An 18,007-nucleotide genomic window follows, 5' to 3' on the forward strand; every position below is an offset into this window, starting at 1 on the left:
ATTTGAAAGAAAAGAGTACCAGGCAGAATATAATTCTGTTAGTTATTTAAAGTGACTGATGCTAATTGATACATCAACAGTTTCTAATGCATGTTGAATATATCATTCATCATTTACAGACCAAACTGTTCACTGAGATTTATCCATATTCACAAAGATATATGTCTATCCATTACTGCAAAAAGTAATGCTGATGTGGTAATAAAAATACACAAAAACACTAGCATTTTTCAGAGCATCCATGGAGACAATCTGAGACTTCAGAAAAGTAACTTTTTATAATAACAGTTTTATTTCAAGCACTGTTTCTCACTGGATACAATTTATACATTTTGTGCTAAGTGTATATACATTAATGGAACACTTTCAAAATTATCACTAGATAAAATATATATTACGTGTTTAAAATTATTCCAACAACAGCTTTTCCAAGTAACATTTTGCTGAGTGTTAGTTCAAATAACTGGAGAAAAAAAATTTAAAATGTTTTGGCAAAATACCCTGACATGGTGATGTCTTTAAAAGCATTTTGAATGCAGGGCTTCCTCATCCATTTTTATTCTGGTATCAGTCAGAGAGGAGGAAACACAAACACAGTTATACAATTTCATTTAAATATAACTTAAAAGAATATGGACCTTAAATTTTCAAGTGCGTGGTCTCATGTTTGAATTTCAGCCAGTCAAAAAACTGCCTGCTGCTTCTTAATGGACAATGGTGCAACATGTTTCTGCAACTCCTAATTGCATTGGTCCCTGTTAAAACAAAGTTCCTGGTAGTCCCAGAGCCTGTGTCAAGGCAGAGGGACTGCAAAGGTCTCAAACCAGAGGAGAGCAGCGTGGTCACTGAACTGCACACATCGAGCTTCTGGGAGGGTTAACAGTTCTTGTCACAGGCTCCTGACTGTAGTTGACAATATCTGCCTTCACCACCCTCTGTTATAAAAGAAACACAGCAACAATCAGAAAATATAAACTTCATGCTGGCAAAGCACTCAACAGATTTTTATGAAATACAAGGGGAAAAATAACAAATTTTTTTTTTACTATCTTTCAGGAAGCCTTATCAGTTGCTAATTCTCGTTATAGTTCTAGGTTTATTCATGCTAAGCAGAAGCAAGTGCCTTGGTAGATTATCACAACACTACAAAAGGAATACAATTTTTTTGCTAAAGCAGAATAGAGTTTTACTTCCATGAAAACTGTTCTGTATGAGAGTAATAAAACAGAGTTTATTTGAAAAAGTTGTGTCATTCACTAATAATAACTGCCTAAATTGTAACTGGAAATTGTACTTAAGTTTGTGTTTTTGTCTTTACTCCAAGCATTTCATCAGAAAATATGGACATAATTGAAAGCAAATTTTAAAAAAGCCTTGATAGGCATACTGGATAAGATTACATTAACATATATTCACATTCTATTTACAAAGCATTTGATAGGACCAATGCTCTCTCCTACAAGAGGAGATAGAAATGTACAATTTTGCATCCATTTCCATCTGAGACAGCTATGTAATATTTTGAATGTACAGCACTGAATACAGTAATGTGAAGCATTTCAAAGTTTCTACAAACTATCTGATTATTAGAAACACAATGTAGTTAATTGTACACTGAGTTCCAAAATAATATGTTGAGTATTACAAGTACTTACACATACAAAACACAGTTTTCCAAAAGAACTTACTTTAAGAGTTGTTACTTCATGTAAAAGCAATGCAGCTCATAAAAAAGAAACAAACCAAGTTTTCCATCAATACCTGAACTACTGCATTGAGCAGACTTTGCTCTGACAGTTGGAAGTATGATGTTGGTTATCTTCTTCAGGATATTTCACTAGTTCTGCCCTGACAACATTCTGTTAACCATGTATCAACATGATGGATAGAGGGCAAGGAGAAGAATGTAAAAAGAAAAGAGAAGGAAAACAATGGAGAGATTAATCAGTAGTTGAAAAGAATGAATGGATAACATAAGATTATGCAGAAGCAAAATGAAAGTGCATTTTCAGGCCTTAGGCAGATATAAGAGTAACATGTCTGGCTGAAAGCAGCACTCTCAGCACCAGAGCTGCTTCTCAAGCTTTTTCCAGGACATGCCCTTTCAAAGTACCTACGTGAAAGGCTCATACATGCAATCAGCAGAAGTGTGTTAAAGCAAGAGAAGGGACATAATAAAAAGGCAAGGAATTCAGTGGAAAAAAAGATGACAGTGGCCTATTCCTCCTTTAAGTCGAGGATACTTAAATATTAAATACTACATTATCAGCTTGTAACAAATGCATTAGCCGTACACATGCATCTTTTCCATTACATAACAATCACATTACAACTAAATATATAATCCAAAAGCAGTGACCAAATTAACAACCTCATATCAAAAAGCTGTAAGTTTTGATTTTTCTTTGCATCATTTAAAAATAAAAGTTTCCCATTTTTCCCCTTAAAGACAACCAAACAAAACTTTTTTCTTATTAATACAGGTAATGGATACAGGATTCTCATTATTAATAAGGGTCAATACAGGGTTCATGCAAAGGGAAGTAAAATTGATGGAACAATTTCAGCAAAGAAGCAGCAGAGGAGGTAAGTCTGCTATGAAAGATACCCTAAACCAGTTTAATGTTTTTTCTTAAATACTTCAACTTTCCTAAAATATATTTTCAAGGTTAAAATTAGTTAATAAATAATTAAATTCTATTATTTTAAAGGAAACAATATATAAACTGGATTAGTAATATGTAAACAGTATACATTCAAGATTACCTCTGTAAATAAAACCTTTATGTCAAACAAGCAACAATAATTGAAGAGGCTGGTAAAGCACCTGGATTTATTAGCTGCTGAAGTACTCTTCTTGAGCTTAATTGATCACATTCATATTATCTTATCTAGTGGACAACACTCATGATTTACTGGACTCCTGGTCTGATGTTATCAAGAGAAAGGTTGCCAAATCCTATGTAGGGCAGTAGTAGGAGTTTTAGCATTAAACAGTGTTATCTGACCTCACAGGACCTAGTTTCTTCATACCGATCTTTTGACTAGAGTTGAGGGGCAAAAAAAAGACAAAAAAAAGTTCTGTAATCAGCAGGCAATTAATTGTTCCTCAAACATTGGTCTAAATCCCATCCTGTAAACACAGGCAGGTTAATGACCTATGCTTAGGTACACTGCAGCAAAAAAATGATGATCATAAATGACTCGGATTTTCTAATGGAATTTCATCCAAATAAGAGTTAAAAAATATTATTGCAACATTTCTTTTATTAACTTCATGCTAATTAAAAACTTGAACCTCTTCACATCAGAGTCTACATCAGATTTTGCCATAGTTCACATCACTGTCAATATTGAGAAATAACCTTTCTTGGTCCAGGTGCTCTGTCTTCCAGATCTGACTATCTGCCAAACATTTTATTGTACAAAGCTGGCACACATATACTGGTCTGCTGAACTGGCATTTAGTTAGAGAGAAAAGTACACATCACTTAAAAAATGCTAGCTCTTGCCAATGCCAAGGAACAAAGCTGTACCCCATGCAGTTTTTACACTACAGTTGAAAGTAAAAAATACAGAAAGAAAAACATTTCATTAATAAAGGACTTATTTCCTCAAATTTCATCAGACTCTTGCAATTTAAAAGGGAGGGTATTTTCAGGACTGGAAATAAGTCAGAATTTGCAATTTTCTTATTTTGGAACTGTTCCATTTAAAAAAACATGCTCTACTTTCCAGTCACGCATGAAGAGTAATCTAGTTCTTTGTTTTACCACAGTTTTGTCCAAATAAAGGTTTGATTAACAGTCATCTCAGCACGTTAACAGACAAGGTTTAGTAGCTCTAGCTGAGATTGTTTAAAAACTTACCACCCCCTGTCCTGTCTGTCCCATTCCTCTGCTGGAGATTATTGCTGCCAAAGGGGAGTTGGTGGAATGTATCGTGTACTTGCACCTCATCCACTTCAGCACAAAGTCTGGCAGTTTCTCTTTAAAACAACTTTCAGCAGCAGTTTAAGCTAAGCTGCTCAACTTCACCCTGATGTGGCCAAAGCACATGATCACCTTCCATTTTCTGATTCTGATGTGGGAGCAACACATTCCAACAAAAGGGCAGTAGCAAATAGCTCGGGCTGCATTAATATCTTAAACTGCTGCAGCTGTTTTCTGAAACAATGCAGAGTAAATACAATTCAATCTCTAAGGCTTGTTCTTGCTGTTAATTAACAGAAGTCGTGCTTGAAGGTGACCAAGAACCTCACATACTTTTCACAAGAGCTTCTGTAGTTCTGCCCATCATCAAAGCTCAAAAGTCATGAGCCAAACAAATTCATACAAGTTAAAATAATGTGTTTGGGATTTCTATTACTTATTTCTATCCACCTATGAGTCACATCTAAGATCTTCTTAGACTGTGACAATCATAACTGACTCTAATCACAAGAAACAAGATCCTTACGCACAAAACTGAGAAATAATTTTAAAGCATATTCTCAAGACTAGACAATAAAAAATACACATATAGTATTTGACTGTTGGCATTTTACACAAAGTCAGTATTTAATCTTATATTTTGTTACAGCCTAGATGGAATGAACATATCTGACTGTCTCTGACAAACAGATTCAAGCAAGAACCATCTCAGTTTTCAAAATTAGGAAATCTCACATTAAACAAAACATGGAAAACTCAATTATATAATCATGTGTGCAAATTGTGCATATTTATAAAAACTACAATGGCTTTTACTCCTTACTTAAATATTAAATCCAAGTCAACACCTGTATACTTTATAGATGAGTAATATTTACTATTGTTTGTATTTATTGGATTCTTTATAGCATTTATCTGTCATCTGTCTATGCCCTGATCTAATTTTGCAGCCCAGTAGCTAGAGTATTCGATGCCTAAAAATTTTAAGGAACACACATCATGTAATTGTCCCACAAATTAAGGAAGACACGTGCCCATTTTAGAGATGGAAGAGGGAAACACTCCCAGCACCACCACACTAACGGGACCTGCAGCTGTCCTACAAGAGTCTGTGGTAGGTAAAACAGAAACCTAACAATGGCATTGTCCTCTGACACCACCTCCTTCCAGCCAAGAGAGCAGCTCCATGCTTCTGGGAAACAGCATCTACACATCACTCCAATTAGGCTTTTCTACTGCAGACAAATGAACTTCTCTCAAGAGAATTTATCTTCCAGAGGATACGAAGGCCCAAGTTTTCACTCTCCAGATTATGTAGAGACTTTCCCTTTTCTGTTCTTATGAAGTGATGGGGGTGTTTGGTTCCATACAACAATGAGCCTTAAGATATAGCTAACAGACATTCCAATGCAATTCCCATTGGTTTCTGACTTACACTGGGGAAATAACTCTTACAGTCCCTTCAAAATAACAATCTCAAAAGAAGCAAAGGCTTTACTGATAACAACGAACTATGGCTTGTTTGGAGTAGATTGAAATTATGCTCCATTAACAGAACTTGGCAAACTAAGCAGCTCACACACTTTAGCTACATACACAGTGTTGCACGACGTAGTGACTTCTGCTGTGCCTGAAAGGCAACAGGGAAGTTTCTTTTTTGTCCAAATTCATTTACTGGTTTTGTTTCTTCTTTTGATTTTTTGTCGGTGGTGGTGGTTTTTCAGAGATATTTTTACTTTTTTTTTGATAATTAGAGCCTGGATTCACATCAACAATAATTTATGCAAATTAACTATTTATAGCTTTTACTAATGCAACTTGTGTCATATCAACTTTGTCTAACCCATATATTGCCTATTCCATTGATCCACTCAACAAAATTAAAAGCTAATTACAATATTAAGTAGAAGGAAGCCTACTTAAATCTGATACCAATTTGACATACTCTTGAATTGGGGCTATATGGAGCTTACTTTAAAAACAGACCCTTTCTTTAGAACAATACAATTTTCTGTATAACACTATTACCAGTCTCCTTTAAATTTAAGATATTTGCACACCTTTCTACAATCTTACACCTGAATTACACCATTCACAGCACAGAGAGGCCTAGGACTGATATTCCAGTGCTAGCTAAACAACAAATGAAAAATTGAAGAACTCTGTGTGCTCAATTATTTACAGGCAAATAATCACAGAGCTCAAAATAATAGATGGATGTTACCTTAGTAATAAAAGAACACTTAAAAGACAGTTAGTATTTCTCTGCCTATAAATTACAGCTTTTTAAAACTAATCTGCTTGTTAAGTACACTCTGTAAGTATATTTTACAGTTTTACTGTTTGCAATACAATTTTCTAGCTAACCACTTCAACACAGATTGCAAACACTGCTGTGGCAAAGCACTTTCAGAAATTACATATTTATTGTATATTTCAAAAAGAAGGGGACCAAGCTGTATATAAGAAATGCTTTGTCATTTATTTTAAATAAACTTATTGACTTATTTTGTGGTACTTGTTTAACACTGGTATTGAAAAGCAGTTCCAGGGTATTACAGCACTAGAAGAGCAACATTTGGGTTCACTAAGTAAATTTAAATAATGGTAATCTCAAATGTCATTACACAGGGTCACCTCAGTAGTATAATCTTTCTTTTTGAGGTTTCTGACACTGAGCTGTAGAAAAACTTTTCAGTTGACACCCATGGGTATAATATAATGAATATCATCTATGTTACCTGTATGTGCATACATATTTAATTTCTAAACTAATCTTAAGCACTATTTTTAAACAAACTTCCTTAGAACTAAAGCTGTTTTTTTTTTCTTTTTGAACTTGTTTTTTCTTGTTTCAGAGAGTTGATCATGATGGATAAATAAGGAATTATCATATTTCAAAAAAGCTGTTGTGAAATTGAATAATTATCTTCAAAACAACAGATGAAGATTGATTTAAAGAACAGTTATAAATCCACAACGAGATCACTTTTAATACTAAATAAAATACTAAAAATATCCATGTATTTGTGGAAAATCACCTGCGATTGCTCCAATTCGGCTTTGTTTAATTTGATGCCGAGTATGTCAGCAGCAATTCTCTGAAAACACAGGAAGACCTATGGAAAAAAAATAAATCGCATTTAAATGATTAAAAACAGACACCCTTGAGGTTCTTTCAAATATCAAACCATTCTTGAACAGTAAACAATGATATACAAAATTATGACCTGTGCAAAACAGATCTGAAAATAACCTCATCTGGTACTTTCAATTTTGTTTAAAAATTTGAGAAAATAACTCAACAATGGTACAAGGAATGAACAGTATGCTGGATTGTTAAGCAACACTTCTACTCTGCCTCCAGAGACCTAAGTTTAAACAAGCTTTTACACAACCCTCCTCTCAAATACTACTCTCGGTGCTATAAAATATGAATAAGGGTATTCACTAATGTTTAGCCCAAAAATGTATTACCAGTGTATTGTGAAATAAGAGCTGTAGGTTTCTAAAACTGAGAATAACAGAACTGTGCATTGACATCACCAAAATCTCTACTACTTATGCCCAAAAAATAGTGGTATGAAAGAGTTCGAAAAATCTTACAAAACATACACTGAATAGAGGTATCTAGGAACAAGCAGGATGTTGTACAGCCTGCAGCAGCAGCCTGGTGGAGTTAGACTTCGGACATGATTTAACACGTAATACTGGGTGGCAATGCTGTCTTAAATATTTCCTTTAATTCCTCTTAAGAGGAGAGGAGTCCACGTATCTTACTGTTTAAGTAAAACTGCATTTTAAATGTGATAAAAGAATATGGCATGTTCAAGAGGAGCAGCTTAAATGTGCACTGCTGCTGAACACTGTACTGCCAAGCTACACATCGTATTTTATCTGCAGGACTGCCTGAGCCAAACACTGGTTTGCAACATGCAGCTGCCACTCACAAAAAAAGAAATCTATATACATGCTCCCAGTCATTTTCAGTGAAAATTAAGAAAAGTAGTATTTACCCAATGTCTTTTAACACCCAAGATGGAAACCAGAAATAAACTAGTGGCACAACCAACAAAGTGTAGTAGCTTCCAAAACAATTGCTCTTTCTCTCAATTCCTTGGGGTAGTACTGGTCTGTTCTACCAATATCTACACATCAAGGCCATACTGAACAGAGATTCTGAGGCTCAGAGACCTAGTTTAACCCACACTAAGGTCTCAGGTGCTCGGAGCTACATCACCTGCCCCGAGGACACTCTGTGCAAAAACATCAATCACAAGTGCAATGCTTCAGCCATGTGATTTGATGGACAGTAACACAGTTCTACTAAACCATTCATGAATTTTTTTTGCTCCTGAGACGACTTTCAGAATTTTCTATGTACACAAAATCATCTTTTGCAAGCAAGTCTGTTGAAAAGATCTGACGTAAACACAACAAATCATTTAATTGAGTAAGACCCCTCAGATATATATTCACAGTAGCAATGGATGGCTTCTTCTTAAATCACTGTCTAGATAAACACTCCATCTTCTGAATGATCTGTGTGCAGCAACAGTGAAAGGGCTACTTCAAATTTATATTGAAGCTGAACTATTGAAACTACTTCTTTTGTTAGTAGATATTTAGGCAGAGATTTCCTGTTCATGTTTTCTAGGCATATTCAGATGTACTTTTGTTTTTAAACAGTATGCTACAAAAAGTACAATCAGTACATAATAGTGGAATGCTGATGTAATTAAGGACTTAGCTGCAATAAAGATTTGTCATAATTACAATGATAGATGTATCAATCATAAAATGAGCTGATTTTGGTGGTCTCCTTGTGAAAAGAATACATTTTATGAGATGCACATTTTACTAAGTGTAGTATTTTTTTTCTGGTTTTTAGCATAAAAAGCCTGCATGATCACACTTTAAACTAAAAATACGCCAAGGACTTAATATAAACTATAAAGAGAATCAGAACTCACTGCATTTGTAACTACAGTATTGTTAGACTTTACAGAAAAACTATTATCTTACAAAATTAGGCAGTTCACTGCACAAGTTCATCAAAGTCCTTAACAAGTGATTCCATTTGTGGACTATAATTCTATGTACTTAAACGTGGTCTTACTATTCAATAACATAAAAATAAAGTAAACTTTCTTGTCAACAGTAATATTAAGGAGACAGCTACAAGACTGTTTTATGGGAATGACAAACTCATTAGGCATGAGACAGAAATCAAGCAAAACAATACAATATGATTTAATTTGACTGATAGTGTCAACTGAAAAAGAACCTTTTCCTTCATATGCTTCCAACTAAAACAAATAACCCAGTTAGCTCAGAGTCAAAAGATTGTTCAAAAATGTACTCTGCAAAGCATCTGGTACAAATGCCAGAATGTTCAAATTTCAATGGACCTGCAATGGGAATGTCTCTCATGCCTAAGCACTCATATTAAAATAAAATCTTTTATTGCAACAGAGTCTTGTCACATTGTTTACCAATTGTTGGAAATTTCTATATTGATGGTCTATGGATGAGATTCCACCTGGAATGAAGAAATATATTTAACTACAGGCTGACAGCAAACAGAGATTTAGCTGGTCTCAGTTCTCACGCTGATGTATAAGCCAGACCATTTCCATTCAAATCTGTACTTCAAACTGAAAATCAGATGAGAAATCATTGTAATTTAATAAGAATAATATGCACTCATACAAAGATCTACATTTCATGCAACTAAAGGAGGCAAAAAATGGTCTGTAGCACCCTGAGTTCTCAACAGTTTGTTATGTGAAGTATAATAAAACTGCTGCATCTTGAGAAAAAACAACATACATGTACAATTTTGGGGTTTCTTTCTTACTTACAGAATCTCCTGTCTTGGCTGACACAAAATGGCTACTGAAATTGTTTTCCTGACAAAATCGCTGGTGCTTGTCAGCTTTCACTGCACGAATATGCTCCAAGTCAACTAAAAATAAGGTGAAGAAACGAAAAATTATTACACTGGAGCCCATTTAGTTACCCAGCTTAGAAATTATTCATTGGAAACACATCAGATATAATAATTTCCTTTACAAGTGTATGCAAACGCAAGTTTCTTTCTCTCTATAATCATTTGCTAAAACAAAAGCAATGAATTACATCAGACTAATTTTATTTGCAAAACTAAAATAAAAGCACAATTAAAATTTTATGGCCAAATGCAACAAATTCATATCTCAAAGTACAAATTTATCTCTGGATACACTCAAATACTTTGTAAAAACTCTACTGCTAGCTACATACTAAAATAAGACAGAACTAACATTCTATATTCTGTTTACAAGCAAGATGCATATTGGGGACTGCAGTGTAACCTGGAGAGTTTAAAAAATAAAATTCGCCAAACATATCTGAATTGACATATTTTTCCAAAGTAAAAATGTAAATAACTTATAAAGATTTTTATTGCAGAACATGGCAAAGCAAAAACATTCACTATAATAAAAAAATTGACTGAGTAAAAAGTGATGCTTAGTTACTTACATATGGGGCTTTCAATTCCACAAAGGTGTGGTTCAGAAAATTTTAAAAAGTAAAATGCACATTTCAAGACACACATATATTTTCATTTTTGTCGCTTTACAACCATTGGAAGCATAGTAAAGCTTTCAAATGGTATTTTATGCTGAAAAGCTCTGCTTGCTTCCAAAATCTCACAGAACTCAAGTCTTGTGCACATTTTATTGTGTACATTCCAGCTTCTCCAATCTGATCCTAAGGTAATTGGAAACTATATTGAACAGTTTCTCTTTTTTTTTATTGCATTACAGTTCCTATAAGGGTGTTGACTCAATGTAGTCAAATTATAAGGCAAATATATTCAGAAGGATTTAAGGACAAGCAGGCTCTTTGAGTTAATACAGGAAAAAAAAACTTCAACTGATTTCCTGAGGAAGAGACCCAACTGACTTGTAAAAACTTGTAAATTTGCAAATCTAGTAAGCCTGTATAATAGTGTTATTTGATTATCAGCTGAAAAAATGCTCTCCTACTATATAAAAGGCTTTATTTTTAAATGATATTGGAGGTCTTTAATTTGTAGGCTCTGGAGATTTTCTCTTGGAGATTTTTAGCCTAACAGGGGATTCCTACACCCCATTTATACTGCTTACCTTGGTTAATGTGGAGTTTTTGACACGTATTACTGTTCCTTGCACATCAGTAAGGCCTTGTTTGTAAGAACAGGCCTAAAATCATCCAGTTACCACAGGCATTAAATTGTGAAGGACTAAAATACTAAGCTATTAACACTAATGTTTCTAGTATAGTTTTTCCATAATAATAAACATCGACTATACAATAAAGTTTCATTTAAAAAGGGAAGAACAAATACATTTAATAAAATAAAGCTCAAAGTCAATAATAATTTTGTTAAAATCTCATGCATTTAATATTTTTCTCTAAAAAATAACTACCAAGATAAAAGACAGACTCTTTTGAAATGCCTTTAAAAATAAAATACAGCATACTGCCTAAAACATTTCATTATTAACTATTATTTTTATGCTTCACATATTAGTTTTAAGTGCAGCTTGGAAAAAACAACAGTGAGATTACTCTTTTGGGAAAAATAAGAACGCATTTTCTTTATTTTTATTTCATGAACTTTTAAAGGAACTTTAACCTCACCTCCAGATTTCACTCGTATTTCTCTGATTATACCTGAACTCCAAAAACCTACACACAATTACAATACAACTAAATAAACATATAGATAGACAGCCTTTACACTATACTCCTTTAAAATACCACAACATGCTTAAATACATAAAAGCAAGTTCACCAGTTACAATCTCTCTCAAACTCTCTTTCCCAGGAAGAAAAGAATAGAGAGCATACAAAGAAAACAACAGGCTAAAAGTTTGATGAATTTCCAGGAAGAAAATGCCACAGGGATATTGGACAATATATCCTTAAATGCCTCTTATTTTCTATGAAAAAACATCAATAATAATATACAGTCAGTGGAATATATACTTTACAACAGAAGAGAAATTAAAGCACACGATATCATAGAAACAAACTGACTGAAAGTGAAAAATCAAGGTGTAACTACATTTTCAAAGTTTGTATACTTCTCAGTCCTTCTCCCCAGTCCCAAGTATTTCACTTTCTGACTCCTGAATTTCAGGCTGTCTGTTCTGAACTGTACAGGCACTGTCATGCCAGGGAACTGCCAGCTGACTGTCCATGTGTGCATTCAGAGAAAATGCCAGGTGATTCATGTTACATTAGCTCTTGGTGAAAAAGGGCACAATTTTAGTATAAGAAGAGTTTCAAGTGTTAATAAATATTTACCCAAAACTGCAGTTTGAAGCCAAGGAAGTGCAATGATCCTAAGTCCAATTCCTTTGCATTGCCCACAGGCCAAGGGCATAATCATAGAACTACTGAAGATCAGCTACAGACAGTGAACAGTTACCCTCCAGTTCTTTTTCTTTAACATCTGACATTGGTCAGCTCAACAGAATTCTTAGCACACCGGGAGAGAAGTCTTGTCCAGCTTTTATTTAGACATCACAGCAAAAAGACTTTAGGGAGAGCTTTGGAGGAGAAAAATTATTTTCTAAGAAAGATGTTTATAAGGAATGCAGGGACTTTATAGAAAGAAAACTAACAGCTGGCCAATGTGAGCTCATATGATGAGCCAATTAACAGCAGGAATAGGTATCTTGGGATAAAGAAGGATACGAGAATGCACTTAAGCCATGAAAAGTTTAACAGTAAAGACAAATAAGTTTTGGATAGAAAGCAACTGAATAAGATACATAAATATAGTTTGATTTTATAAACCAGGAAAATGATCTTGCAGAATATTCTAAATGACTAGATAACATACCAATGGCCAAGAAAAAGGAATCATTGAAATTTAGAAACAAAATGAGAACATTTTAGCTCTGGTAATGGCCATGCTAGGCCATATCTAACAAAGGTCTCAGAGAAGGAATCTGTAAGATTTGGCCACAAATCAAACACAAACATTTAGAGAAAGACCCAAAGTGAAGTTTACGTGCCAGATGGTACAGTCATCCTCCTCATCTTAAGGGAATGAGAAAGAGGGTAACAGCAGGGCAAAATTAATACCTTCATTTTTACCAAAAAGAATATAAACTGACAGCTAGAGATTCACAATGGGATGTATCAAGGAGACAAAAGGACACAAGACACAAGTTTGAAAAGTAAAAAGAGATTTAACTACTTGCAAACAGTGACTCTCTATAGCACACAAATGTTACAAACCAGTACTTTTGGCCAAGGGCTTGAGTATAAACTCTTCTATCTGCATTAAAGTACCTCTTCTAACCATGAAAACCTAAGGCAAGCCCAAGATGTGTAAACTTTGGAGAATGCAGTGAGGGTATTTCTTTGATCTATCGTTTAAAAAATTTTCAATGTCTTTAAAATGGGATCAACAGGCAGAAAGGGCAGTTAAAAGTATAAATTAACAAAGCAACAGTTAAAATGTCAAAGGAGTAAATTGCTAATTCCCTGGCTAGAATGGAACCACTTAATACATTTCAATTAAATTGAATACTTAAATAAACTACATGAAAACATGTATCAGGAGAAGCAGAGGGACATCATGAGCAATGGGGGAAACAGAGGGAGATACAGGTCACAGTATTGTTCCCCTGACAAGCCTGATGAGGACAGAAAAAGGGGGCTCATCAGCCTCCAATGTATATTCAAAGTCCCTTTCATAAAAGGCATCCACAATATAGGCTGTTCCAGTTTTGCTTATTTTTATGCCGGAAATACACACTAAAAGCCTCAAGTGGCAACTACAAAAAATACATGGCTTCTAAATAGTCTCCAAAATTTATCTCCATTGCCTTGCTTATCCTCCGAAGAGCCCATCTTGTTGATTCTCTAAAATAAGACTAAACATTCACCTTTAAGCTTTTCTAGTATGAAGAGTAATTTCAATTACACTAGCAAGATAAACTGCTGTCCCGTAACAGGTCGATACACACCTGCATGTGCAGGTTTCCCATAAAGACACCAGAACAACAAAAACAGATTAGAAACTTTGGGAATTCAGATACAGCTCTCAGCAAGGCACACAGATCCAAGTGAAAATCTCCTCTTAAAGACTGAGCAAGCATAGATCAACACTTACTGTAGCAAAAGTAGGTAAGACTTACTAAAATGCTTATTTCTCATGAATTCCAGGGGTTCCATTTTGATTTATAGGTGAGATTAAACAGAGATCTAGTGAGGTGAAAGAGAAAACACAATCTAGGAGAAAAGTATTGAACTCCCACAGAAATCCCAAGGATACTCCCTCTAAGGCATTCCTGAAGCCTCCTTGGAAGAAAACCAACTCTATCCCAGCCAAAACCAGCACAGGGAAAAAAATAAAAAAAAAAAAAAAAAAAAGACAAAACAAAAAAAACCACAAACAGGTAAGAACAACACTCCAGAAATTCAGAAATTTAGGTAGGAGAAAAGATGTAAACATTACCGTGGCCATCTCTGGAGAGCAAGTGATATTTCAAAGAAGATAAGGACAAAATAGTAATTTTAAGTTATAACCAGAGAGGTTTGATTAGGTTTCACCTTCAGGTGATCTATAAAAGGATTTTCAATAACTACCCTTCAAATTGCTATTATACACCAATTATTTGCAGTGAAAAATCTCATGGTCAGTGCTAAAGCAAAATGAAAAAGGAAACCATACTTTACTGCAAGGCAAGATATCTATCCTATGATTAAAAAATCTGAGGAAACACTTGAGACAGCATAAACTGTTCTTCAAAGTCAAAAGTCTATACGAATTTACTTGAGAAATTAAGAGTAAGTCACTGAAATTTTAGTTTATTGGGCTGTGGCAAGGGAATAGAAAAACCTTAAAAAGTACTACACAAAACACAAATGAGTGCTTTACAATCTACCCACATCCAGCCATTCAACAGCAATTCCATCTTGATTGAATAGATCTGCTACTTTTGAGTCTGAAACCACTAATGGTAAATAAATTAATGTCAAAATTTTTTCTCCTCCACTATTTGGCTGTTTGCATTATTTAGTAAGTTAAAAAACAGCCTGCAATGAGCCACACAGAACTACCATGTACAGACTATCATTTCCATCCCACTACACCATATCTGGTGTAGCAGCTCAAACACTACTTTAACTCAACTGCTCCTCTAAAATCCAGCAGCTAGGACCAATATAATAAGATCACCAGAGTTTGCTGCAAGGAATAAAGTGTGATATCAAATCCCAGAATTGTATTATCTTAAAATTAAGGCAATAATAAAATATACGTAACAATTTACCCAGTACAACTGGTACAAGGACCAAGCCAGAAGCACTTTAAAATATATATCATCAGTCAGAAGAATGATGAATGTTCTGGTTTTATAATCTTTCAAAACCATATAAGCAAATAACTGCACATACTCTAACAACAGAGCGTCATTTGTGCAGAATGTAAAGGCTGCTACTAATTTCATTTATCTCTCTTTGGCCCAGGACTGCCAGTCTCTTCTTTCATAACATCACTGGAGAAGAGCTCCTTGTAAAATTACAGAGTTTTTTTAAGTAGGAAAACATCCATTTTGTATGAATCATCCTTTCAGGTAATTCTGGAAGAAACATAAAAAGGTAACTTGTACACGTACTTCCAAGCAGCTGAGAAACCAGTGACAGTACAGGTTGAGTACTATGAGGATAGTATGGACAACTGAGTATAATGCATGTGAAGCAAGTCTGAGTGTTAAACAGTTTGTTGGCACTTCCCCAGATCGTGAGATTACACTTGCCAACTGTAAGCTGTTTTCCATGATTATACCAGTGATAACCTAGCCACTTTCTAAAGCATATGTATGGAAAGAAATATGAGAGACAGTATAGTTTCAGCTGGGACACCTCTCCACCCAAATCTGACAATCTTTCACTTTCAGACCTTGAACTGTAAAGACTGCAAGGGATTCCATTGCAAAGGGGCAGTTCACTTTAACATGAACTCTTTTTTAATTGATAACAGTATTTTCCACTAAAACTGGTAGTACCACATAAACCAAGTTACAGCTCTCTGTTTTTTTAGTTATCTTACATATTACAGCTATCTCATATTTCCATATAAATAAGAGTAGTTTTAAAGTTATGAGTGAACATCTTTATTAATTTAAGTACCACACAAAAATATATTCTTTTATATATGCTGTGAAAAATGAAATATAAATCTTTCTGCAAAGTATTTGCAGCTGTGCACACAAGGTATACAATTACATAATGTTTAAATAATGAGCTATCACGATTAGCCCACACAGACATGACAAGTAAAATGCTTTAATAATTTATTAATTTGATTTACATGTGCTTAAAATTATGTACACATTTTCTCTTCTAAAAATACTCCAGGGTCATTAAAAAGGGGGTCTGTATACGACAATGTCTTTTTCATCCTATTTTTTGGTATAATTTCTGACTGATTTCTTAAGAACAAAGGCACCTGAAAACCTAGCAGACTGAGGACAACGATATTGTTACACAGCACTGTCCTCATGCAGAGCATGCAGCTCAACAAGTACAGTCAGTTTAATTCCAGAACGTGACAGTTCTGCTTCCTCCATGTGTAAGCAAACGTGTATGAAAAATGGACTTAAAAGAGGGATTTCTCCAAGAGGTGCCAAATACCCACTATTTTAAAATATAAACCAGAAATCAAGATGAACACTGACAACAACATTCTAGGCAACGTGATTTACTTTCCAGTTTATAAGACTTCTGTCTCGTAGCTTGTCAACGGAGAATAGCTTAGCAGGCCCATTGCTCTGGCCAAAAGGAATCTCCTTTCAAGCCTCTTCACCCATAAGCAATATTACCTTGTTTAAATCCTAATTCTACCATCAATCCAAAGAAAAAAATGAAATTAAAAAAAAAGGCCAACAAAAAAAACCCCTCTCTAGTTTTTTACTGCACAGCTCACCAGCAACTTACTGCTTTCCCACCAAAACATGGAGCTATTTCATTATGTCTCAGATTTTAAAGAGTATTTCAGTAGGTTACTTAGAGCTTCAAGCAACTGCACTTTCATTTTCTAATTAGACACAAAGATTCTTTCCATGCAAATAAAAATCATCTAATATCTAATTATTATTATCCAATATAACCAGATTTATACCGAAATATCAATAACTTAATTTGCCAATGAAATGTACCTGGTCTGCACTACCAGACTTTGTGTATCAGCTAGCTTTTCGAAAATCTATTTTGATTTGGTACTTTAAATTACTACAGCACACATTCTCAAATATTCAATCCCAAATGTCATAGTGCAAACTGCAGCTTCTCATAGTTAATTTTCTGTTAATACTTTCAATCTTTTTCTCACACTAAAATTGTATAACTGCCAAGAAAAGAAAACTCTTTCATGGAAGTCCTGAAAACTATGCCCCTATTCTGATTTAAGGAAGCTCAAAACTAAATATAAATATAGTTCCAGTACAGATTTTCTCAGTAATTTTTTTAGGTTATCAAGAAAACATCTAGAGTGTTGATCTGGTTATACTCATGTCAGACAAACTACATGTCACATTAACTACCTCCAGGAAGTTATTCCAAACACAAAATAAACTGTTTATGCCACTTCTCAGATAGATAGCATGACAGATTGTTATTAATTGAAGACAGATGAAATACATTAATTTGATTGCAAGCATGTGTTTACTTTCTCACTGTCATGTACACTCTATTGCTGATGCTTTTCTATGAGGACATAGTAACAAATCAAATGTTGTATTAGAAGACTTGCTAAGGCAGAATAATAGCTGGTGCTGCACTTTAATACTTAAAAAACTATGCTTAACATTTCCAGCTACAACAGGAAATCACTGGTTTCAGAAAGCACAAAAATGATAGCTTAAAACTCTTGTAATTTACACAAAACACTGTAACACTTCCTCCTATAAGAAAGTTAGAACTATCAGCAAATACGCTTCTCAATTACAATAAAGAAAAATACAGCTTTCTAAATGACAAATCTATGATCTGAGTGCCTTCCAAAAGACAAATTCGTACAGATA

General features: G+C 34.3%; 1 protein-coding gene across 2 annotated transcripts in view; it reads right to left on the reverse strand.

Moving 5' to 3' along the window:
• Positions 1–269: 269 nt before the first annotated feature.
• RAB28 (RAB28, member RAS oncogene family) overlaps positions 270–18,007 on the reverse strand; it is a 63,455-nt gene continuing 45,717 nt past the window's right edge. The window contains exons 5-7 of one of the 2 annotated variants that reach the window (XM_063401627.1): positions 9,797–9,900; positions 6,974–7,051; positions 270–935 (exon numbers count right to left, since the gene is read on the reverse strand). In XM_063401627.1, coding sequence (XP_063257697.1) covers positions 843–935; positions 6,974–7,051; positions 9,797–9,900 — 275 coding nt within the window. In that variant the 3' untranslated portion in view covers positions 270–842. Of the gene's footprint in view, positions 936–1,766; positions 1,860–6,973; positions 7,052–9,796; positions 9,901–18,007 lie in introns of those variants that run through there. The other variant, XM_063401628.1, reaches the window with a different exon arrangement.

The sequence above is a fragment of the Prinia subflava genome, chromosome 7, assembly GCF_021018805.1.
Source record: "Prinia subflava isolate CZ2003 ecotype Zambia chromosome 7, Cam_Psub_1.2, whole genome shotgun sequence".
In the NCBI taxonomy this organism is placed as follows: Eukaryota; Metazoa; Chordata; class Aves; order Passeriformes; family Cisticolidae; genus Prinia; species Prinia subflava.